We start from the raw sequence: 10015 nt of genomic DNA on the forward strand, positions 1-10015 counted from the left end.
CTGAGGAGGCAAAACTTGGCTGAGACCTTGTTACGTCACAGATCAACACTTATTGCTTTCAGGCTCCAGTCAGCATGACTCAGACCCATCAAGTTTTCCCACACGGACACTTTTGTACATATTTTTCCTCTGTAAATGAATCCAATTTGGAACACTACACTACAGGAACACTACAGGAATCGCTGCTTCCTGTCTTGTATCATACAGAAAAGACAATGAATGGAGGGATGGACAGAAGAAACTGGAGAAGTAAAAAAAAGAACAAACGCCACAACTGTAATGAAACTGAACAAACAAAGGCCTTCACTTAATGATACATATAAAGTCATGTCTTTGTGATTGTGCCTGGATATGAATCCTCACAGTTGTTGTGTAGTAATAACATGAAAAACAAAAGAACAAACAGCCCATTCAGGCAACACGTTTTCCCTCGATGGCACATACTCCAGTCAAGGCGGGTTAGTTTCTACACTGAATGTCTGCAAAGGAAGTACCATAAGTTTTCTCACAGTTTTCATGGCTCTGGAGGTAAATTACCAAATATGTCAGCACAAGTTTCACCTCAGGATTCATGGTTCCACAGACACAATTTCTACATAATAAAAATAAAAACATGTGTGAAGTTAGAACTTATTTGTGATGAGTGGCTTGTACCAAAAAAAAAAAAAAAAAAAACCCCACACAGTTCACTTTAATGTAGTGAACTATGCCTTGTGTAAGTCTTCATCGTCACTTCTAAACAGATTTTCAGTGTTTGAACTCAGGTTTTATTCTTTTATGAAGGCAAGAAATAAACCTGAGGCAAGTTTACACTAGAATGATTTAAGGTGTTATCTAGATCAGTCTAAGGATCAGTGCCTTTACAGTTTGACAAACACTGACCTATAAATGGTCAAATTCACTTCCACTTTGTTTCAAAACATTGTTTAACACTGGACTAAACACAACACAATGATGTGCAAATGTTTCTGCTCGTGGATGAGAAATCAGAGGGAACATCTGCAAATAAAAGTGCTTTAGGGAGCATACTCTAGCTTTACGTTAATATGAGACATATATAATGTGTGTTTGTGGCTGAACTGTGGAACCATGCTGCATGCTGGGATGACATCCTTGTGCGTGCAACAAATGGTTAATACTTCTCCACAACTTCCATGACTTTACCTCTGTCGTCAAACACTGTGATTGCATTAGCAGCGCTAAAAGTGCACGGTAATATCATTAGATTTGTTATCTGATGCCTAGTCTCTTTGTTAAAACATTTATTTCTGTTTGTCATTAGCTTAAAGTGGCAGCTACAACAAGCTCATAATTAATGTTTCTACATGTAATGTGATAAACAGCCAGCAGAGGCCAGTATATCCCAGTTGTTCCAAATCAGTAAAATACTTGGAGATTTGCAGAGCAGCACTGCACATGCAATCACACACAGCCTTCAGGGGAAAAGTCGTTTCCTTCACAATCTGTTGGTGTCAGGAAAAATGGGTGGGGTGGGGTTTCACATGACTGGGGTAGGTCACATGATAAGGACGAGAAAGGCCTCAATGGTCCAGGATGCGGAGATTGCCTGATACAATTTTGTTTTCCAGCATGGAGCCGGCTGGTATATCGATCCGATCTCCGTGGTTAGCGATGATGATGACGGTGCCCTGCAAAAAAGAGGGATTTTTATTTTGTTTGTTTTGCCACGATGCAGATCTTAGTGTAGGCAACAGAATAAATAATGCACTGATATATCTGGGTTGTCATGCTCACGCCAACAGACTTCTGAACCTTTTCATTTTTTATATGCATTTAAAAAGCATAACTACTTCAAATGATGTTTTTCGATCAAAAAGTAATGATTCTTTAAGAAAGTTTAACACTAAATTTACCTTGAGCGACACATTTTTACCAAAGGTGACGTCTCCGGAAACTGTCAAATGGTCGAGGTCCAGCATGTCAGGGATGCTTTCAAAGCGAGTCAGGTACTCCTGAACCTGAAAACAGACCAGCACAAGAAGAAGTGTGTTATCTGCTTCTTCAAGATCACCTTTAATCCTTTTAGCCTGAAGAATATTTTGGAGAAAATGAATAAATAACTAATGCACATGAAGTTCAAGTGCAATTCTTTAAGATGCAGGAATTATTCAGCACACTGCCTGAGGAGATCACTGGTAAATCAACGACCACAAGGTTCAAATTTACTGTGTTTTAAATTGTTTATTGTGTAAATTTAATGTTTTTTTTTCCTGCAATTTCTAAGAAAAGTTGCATAATTCATCTTGGTTATCACAACAGGTGTTGTCATGGTTACCTTGGTGAAAGAGCTGCCTAGTTTGACATGAGGCGTCGAGGGGAACTCTCTCTTCGGGCTCATGGTGAGGGAGCCGGCCTCCAGGCTGTACAGGTTGGACATGACCAGCAGCAGGTCCGAGGTGGTCTTGACAGGCAGGAAGCGGCTGCGGGGAACGTTTATTCCCAGCGCGTTGTCGAAACATTTGATGGCCGCTCCTACAGCCGTCTCCAGCTGGATGACGTTCTGCCCGCCATCAAGCGTCTGAGATAAGCAAGAGAAGGCATTTTAAAAAGTTATGTGACTGAAATACTATATTTCCCTCATAAACATAAATAACTGTAGTTTAATTTTGTTAAAGCCTTGTTTTCTCAAGAAATATAGAAACAGATGGGAGTAACCGCAGCTGATTTGAGCATTTTGACCATTATTTCCGTCTGAAACTGAGTGCTGGGTCTGAAGCATAGACTGTATATAAAAAAATGGGATTAAATTACTTTTAAACGGACGAGTTAGAAAAAAATTCACTCCCCCCACAGTTGTCATGAAGGTAAACCTGACCTATTAAACCTAAAATGGATTTTTGTACCTGGCTGTAAACATGTTTATTTCTGCTGTGAAGTTGGTCTTTTTAACATGGGAGTCTATGGGGATTCGCTTTGTTTTGCAGCCCCTAGTGGATGGAGTTTTATGCACTTCCGCATTGGCTTCACTTTTAACCACTGGATGTTGCTGCTTGGTCTGAAGCAGAAACTATAAACTACCACCAGATGCTGGTTAATCAATCGAGACAAGATCAAGAGACAAACTACAGTCATTCTGTTGATTTCTATACAAACGTGTGTATGTTCAGAAACGTGTCAAAGCACTTTAGCACTATTCCAGTTCTGTTCTTCACATGAATAATATTTGTAAGGGTAGAAAAAAATCGTTTCACATAAAAATGAGATTTTTGTTTATTTTAAAATTTTTAAATAGACAATTTTTGGTCAAAAATCAATATTTAAAATGTTTAGATGCCAGATGGAGAAGAAGTTACAGCTTTTGTCCAGCAGAGGGCGACATTTTTCTCTTCAACTGTCCAGTAACACGACGTTTGATCCGTTTTGGAAAACACGTAAACAGAAGATGGAGAATGGCAACAACCTGCAGAAATGTGCAGAGATAAACCCTCCATCACATTTCAAGTCAAAACTGCGGACACATTTAGGATTTTTAGCTTTGAAGGGAAAGGCAGAGCTGGATATGTTGAATCTCTAATGCACATGTGGCATACTGCGGTAACACGACTAAAATTACTGCCCACCTAGCAAGACACCATGCTGAGGTAAAAGCAGAGCTAACAGCCAAATGTAGCGCAGCAGCAAGCAAACAGACACTCAAACCAACACTTTTATATGCAGCTCAACCTTCTGAAACGAGTACAACAGATATATTGTTGCTAAATAAATCTTAAAAACTGACGCACAGTTAATTTATATGGGAAATCTGTCTGTAAACTTGGTCATTATGCAACTTTTTCACATGGTCTACTCTTTAAAAAGCAAAGTAAAAATCAGCAACACTGAGGAATCAGGAATTAAATCGAATCGGCACCAAAGGAAAAAAAAAAAGTTAAAAATCAAATCAAGAGAAAAGCTCATTGTCTGAGCCCTAATGTGTATTGTCCCTTAACATTTGATGACTGCTGAATTCCCATCAGCTCCGACTGTTGGAAAATCTCTCTCCAGTCCATGTATTTGCATCACCAAGCTGCTAACAAGGCTGCAGTTGAAGAGGTGGTGAAGTTTCTTAAAACGCAGAGGTGAATATGATGAGCTAAAATTAGACTCTGAAAGGTTTCTGTGATGTAGAGCTCTAATGATCTGAGACTCAGGTACTCATCTGTCAGAGGCACTTACGTAACATCTGCCGCTTGTTTCTGTCTAAAGTGCATCTCCGCTGTGTGAGTGCACACAGTTTTACCATGCGTGGGGCTATAACGGGAGCCAAAAACCTCTAACTTATGGAAACAAATGCAGCTCAGCATAGTTGCAACCAGTTACGCAACACTTGGCTTTGTCACAGTGAGATACTGTTTAGGGACAAGGGTTACATCTGTATCTTCTGGTTAGGACCAGAAAGAGGTAATCAGCAGCGACCCTGTGTTTATTACACTGGTGGCAGATTTGCATATCCTGAGGCAACATTTCTGTTCTGTGCGGGGGAGCAGAGGCCTGTGGGCCCGGAGTACGACGACCAAAATAACACAAAGTCACATTAAGACAAATTTGTTTGCAGCAAGGCTTTTAGCAGGAATGCAGCAAACAAAAGCTTTGCAATGGCAAAAAACGTGACAAGATGATGCAGAGTCTTAAAATCATTCAAGTATTTACTCAGGTTTTTCCATGAAGGCCATTTATTTTATTAGCGTTTGTGAGTGCCGCATGTAGAGATCCAGCTTTAACACTTTCTCTCTACATAACAGCCTAAACTCTGGATAAGGTTATAAATAATCTTGATTTTTCACCACAAACTGAAAATGGATCCACACATGATAAAAGAGCAGCTCTAACAGAAAATATCTGTTATATGATTTATTAAGCATTGTTGGTTTCCGCAGGGAGACAGATCCACTTCACACTGACTGGTGTGAACAGAATTGATGGCCTTTTCCTGGAATTTGACTGGTCAGTGACGATGTATGTTTCCGTTGTCCCTCATGTGGCACATCTTTGAATTGGCCAGCAGACTATTACAAGGACGAATGAGTCATTTCACTTCGACGGCCTCTATAATTTATCTAAAGGGAAGGAAGGAAGGAAGAGAAAACATGCAGACAAATGCAGATTGCTGACAGTGTTCCTTTCACAGAGGTGCATTCCCCACAGGAAGATGTTAAAGAATAAAATTGTCATGCAAGCATTTAGTCTATAATAATAATAAAAGATTAAATGTAGCACTTTTCAAGGCACTCAACGTGTTTTACATTAAATCCATTATTAATTCAGTCTGCATGCACTCCTGCTGGTGGAAAGCTACATGCAAAGCAGCAACCTCCGGCGGTTAAAAGTGAAGCTTGTACGGATATGCCACAAATTGCATTTCCCCACTCATCCACTAGGGGCTCCATCACAGAGCAAATCCCCATAGACTCCCTTAAAAAGGGCCAACTTCACAGCAGAAATAAACATGTTTACAGCCAACTCTTTTCCACACTGTAACACACAATATATATTAAAAAAAAAAGCTTAGTCTGCCTACCTCGGTTTGCTCATTGGCTCCCGTTGGCTCTGGGTTAGCTCAGTTAGCTCTTTGCTACAGGCAGTTCGGAGTTTGGTAGAGCTTTTTTGTATTTTCTGTGAGCAGCAGCACACAGGTTGCTGCTAAGATGGCGATAGTAGGAAGCGCTCAATGAGCTTAAATTCAGAAACCTACGTGTGACGTGACGGAGGCTCCGCACATCTTTTTACACAGTCCATCCATCAGTTATACAGTAGGCCAACGGACACATGGCTGCAAATCTTTCCTTAAAGCCTCTTTAATCACCTCCAAACATTAATTCACGCTGGCAGGTTGGTAAAAAGGCTTTCCCAAGGACACAATGGTAGAATAATGGATGAAGCGTAGTTCTAACCAACAATCTTCTTGTTACTAGATGATCTGCTTTACCTCCTGAGCCACTGCTATCCTCATAACCATAACATAACGATATACATCTATAGTTCCTCCAGTGTGTCCCGGGCCTTATTAAGATCTCCTTGCTATGAGGTGTGACCAGAACACCTCATCAGAGAAGTATCCATCCATCCATCCATCCATCTTCTGCCACTTATCCGGGGTCGGGTCGCGGGGGCAGCAGCCTAAGCAGGGAAGCCCAGACTTCCCTCTCCCCAGCCACATTTGCCAACTCTGCGGGGGGGATCCCGAGGCGTTCCCAGGCCAGCAGAGAGATGTAATCCCTCCAGCGTGTCCTGGGTCTTCCCCGGGGTCTCCTCCCCGAGGGACGTGCCTGGAACACCTCACCAGGGAGGCGTCCAGGAGGCATCCTGACCAGATACCCGAGCCACCTCAACTGGTTCCTCTCGATGCGAAGGAGCAGCGGCTCTACTCTGAGCCCCTACCGGATGACCGAGCTCCTCACCCTATCTCTAAGGGAGAGCCCGGCCACCCTGCGGAGGAAACTCATTTCAGCCGCCTGTATACGAGATCTCGTTCTTTCGGTCACGACCCACAGCTCATGACCATAGGTGAGGATAGGAACGTAGCTCGACTGATAAATCGAGAGCTTCGCCTTCTGGCTCAGCTCCTTCTTCACCACGACAGACCGGCGCAGAGCCCGCATTACTGCAGACGCCGCACCGATCCGTCTGTCGATCTCACGCTCCATCCTTCCCTCACTCGTGAACAAGACCCCGAGATATTTAAACTCCTCCACTTGAGGCAGGACCTGACTCCCGACCCGGACAGGGCAATCCACCCTATTCCGGCTGAGGACCATGGTCTCAGATTTTGAGGTGCTGATTCTCATCCCAACCGCTTCACACTCGGCCGCGAATCGCTCAAGCGAGAGCTGGAGATCACAACCAGATGAAGCCAACAGGACCACGTCATCAGCAAAAAGCAGGGACCTAATCCTGAGGCCACCAAGTCGGATCCCCTCAACACCTTGGCTGCACCTAGAAATTCTGTCCATATAAGTTATGAACAGAATCGGTGATAAAGGGCAGCCTTGGCGGAGTCCAACCCTCACCGGAAACGAATCCGACTTACTACCGGCAATGCGGACCAAGCTCTGACACCTGTCGTACAGGGACCGGACAGCTCGTACAAGGGGGTCCGGTACCCCATACTCCCGGAGTACCCCCCACAGGAGCCCGGTCGAAGGGACACGGTCGAATGCCTTCTCCAGGTCCACAAAGCACATGTAGACTGGTTGGGCAAACTCCCATGCCCCCCCCAGGACCCCAGAGAGGGTATAGAGCTGGTCCACTGTTCCGCGACCAGGACGAAAACCACACTGCTCCTCCTCAATCCGGGATTCGACTATCCGGCGGACCCTCCTCTCCAGGACCCCTGAATAGACCTTACCAGGGAGGCTGAGGAGTGTGATTCCCCTGTAATTGGAACACACCCTCCGGTCCCCCTTCTTAAAAAGGGGGACCACCACCCCAGTCTGCCAATCCAGCGGTACTGCCCCTGATGTCCACGCGATGCTGCAGAGGCGTGTCAGCCAGGACAGCCCCATAGCATCCAGAGCCTTAAGGAACTCCGGGCGGATCTCATCCACCCCCGGGGCCTTGCCGCCAAGGAGCTTTTTGACCACCTCAGCGACTTCAGCCCCAGAGATAGGAGAGTCCACCCCTGAGTCCACCAGCTCTGCTCCCTCATGGGAAGACGTGTTGGTAGGATTGAGGAGGTCTTCGAAGTATTCCCTCCACCGACCCACAACGTCCCGAGCTGAGGTCAGCAGCTCCCCATCTCCACTGTACACAGTATTGATGGAGCACTGCTCCAGAGAAGTATCACGGTAGCACTTTTACCTGATGCCAACTCGTCTGATCATCTCAATGCAGAGGAGCGGCTCTACTCTGAGCCTCTCCCAGATGACTGAACTTTCCACTCCTACCTCTAAGGGAGGGTCCAGCCATGCTGTGAAAGAAACTCGTTTTGCCACTTGTACCTATGATGTCGTTCTTTCATTCACTACCCACACCTTGTGATCACAGGTCAGAGTAAGAATGTAGATCAACCTGTAAACCAAAGAACCCAGTATGGCTAGGGTCAACATTTTCCAGTTGTGTCTGAGATGGAGCTGAGACAAACCTCTGATGAGTGTTTTGGTCTTAATCTGATGCCGTTACAGCGGTGCCATTTCAGACGCTGCAACAGCAAAAACTAAAGAAGCTGACAGAGCGCCTCCTCTGTCCACATAGAAAGACGGTGGGACGAAAGTTTAAGCAACTACATTCAACATTTACTTCCGCAGGGTAAATTCTTCCCACCTTGGTTCAAGTTAAACTGGTGTGAACTGGTCTACCAGAAAGCACCGATGTTCTGAGACCCTGGAACGGAGTCAGAACCAGAACCAGAAAAATCTGTCTGAAGCCAAGGCGAGAGCTGGTAAAAATAAAGGGAGCTTTAATGCCACAATCTCAGCTGATCCGATTATGGGAAACTAATGGCAATAGATTGGGATATTGTTTAGAAAAAGAGAAGAAGTGTTGTATAAACAGTATTTCTGTGCAAATAAGCACATCTGTCTTTCCCCATCTTTTAATTAAACTTTGACTATGACTTCCTAAGCTCATGACGTTTTCCAAATCAAACCTAGAGAAATTGCTGCGGAAGACTGCAAGTACCTTAAAAATATGAGTGATTTGCAGGAATTCTAAGTGGGATAAACCTTCCTTTAGTCTGCTCCCTTAGTTTTGCTGTTTTTCACCTCCTGGCTGCTGATTCATGCTCCCTGTTAGCACACTAACAGCAGTAAGTCCGTGTGTGTGTACATAGTGTTGTTTGGGTTCTTCTTACCTTGGGGTTGACTATGATCTCCATGTCCATTGCTTTCTGCTCCTGCAGCCTCTTGATAGCAGCCAGAGAGATCCACAGGTTGTTGGTGTTGAAAATCTTGAACTTTGAAACTGATTTGAATTCGTCCACGTGGGCTTTGGGCACCTGGGCGATCTCCAGCAGACGTAGCTTTCCTTCATACTGGATCAGCGTGCCTCCCTGAAAAATCACACCACATTCTTACATCCCAGTCTGTTTGTCCAGAAGTTCTGTTAACATTTTTTCCTGCTCTTTAACGTACTTTGACGTCGGCACGCGTCTTATCCGTCACCTCCATGACAAACTCGCAGGGTTTGCCGTTGGGCTGGCTGACCAGGTGGTGCAGGATGTGCAGGTCGACAGTGGCGCCTAGATTGTCAATGTTGGACACGAAGATGTACTCCTTGCCTTGTGCGATCAGCTGGTCCAGCAGGCCTGAGTTGTAGAAGCTGGCGTAGATGTCGCCGTGACCAGGGGGGTACCATCCCTCTGCGTTCTGACCAGTCATGCTCAGGTTTGTAGAAACAGGAAGGAGAGACTCCTTGTTGATGCGAGGGTACCTGGACAAAGCCGGACAGCCACATTTGTTAACCTATTTTCTGCTAAATTTCATATTAAAAGGTACAGTGTGTAAAACTACTGACATCTAGTGGTAAAGATGGGAATAGAAATTAACAGTTGTGGATGGATGGTGGCTCTTAGGGACCATAATTCTTCCAGACATAAACATGTTTTAATCTGCAAGTAGATACAGTAGCTTCAGGTGAAGCGATGAACATTAAATCGTTCCTCAATCCTGGTCCTCGGAGACCACCAGCATGTTTTAGAGCAGGGATCACCAATCCCGGTCCTCAAGGGCCGGTGTCCTGCAGGTTTTTCCAAGTGTCCCTGCTGCACCACACCTGATTCAAATCAATGTGTATTTAGCAAACATGTGCAGAGCTTGTCTGAGTCAGAGTCAGGTGTGTTCCAGTAGGAACACTTGGAAAACCTGCAGGACACCGGTCCTCAAAGACCAGGGTTGGGGATCCCTGCTTTAGACGTCTCCATATTTAAACACAGGGGCGCCCAAGTTTGGTTCTCGAGATCCATTCAGCAACTTCCCTTTACTCCCTAATCCTGACCTACACTCCCTCTCGACAGCTACGTTCCACCATTGAAAGACGCCTCGTGTTACCACCAATACGTGGGACTAAATCACTAGCCAGA

At 44.8% G+C, this 10015-nt stretch overlaps 1 protein-coding gene across 1 annotated transcript in view; it reads right to left on the bottom strand.

Moving 5' to 3' along the window:
* The window catches only part of ugp2b (UDP-glucose pyrophosphorylase 2b), a 38196-nt gene continuing 28181 nt past the window's right edge, over positions 1-10015 (bottom strand). The window contains exons 6-10 of the mRNA XM_079248437.1: positions 9069-9366; positions 8789-8986; positions 2297-2539; positions 1875-1979; positions 1-1649 (exon numbers count right to left, since the gene is read on the bottom strand). Coding sequence (XP_079104563.1) covers positions 1542-1649; positions 1875-1979; positions 2297-2539; positions 8789-8986; positions 9069-9366 — 952 coding nt within the window. The 3' untranslated portion in view covers positions 1-1541. The remainder of the gene's footprint in view (positions 1650-1874; positions 1980-2296; positions 2540-8788; positions 8987-9068; positions 9367-10015) is intronic.

This window comes from Telmatherina bonti (assembly GCF_933228915.1).
Source record: "Telmatherina bonti genome assembly, chromosome: 11".
Lineage (NCBI taxonomy): Eukaryota > Metazoa > Chordata > Actinopteri > Atheriniformes > Telmatherinidae > Telmatherina > Telmatherina bonti.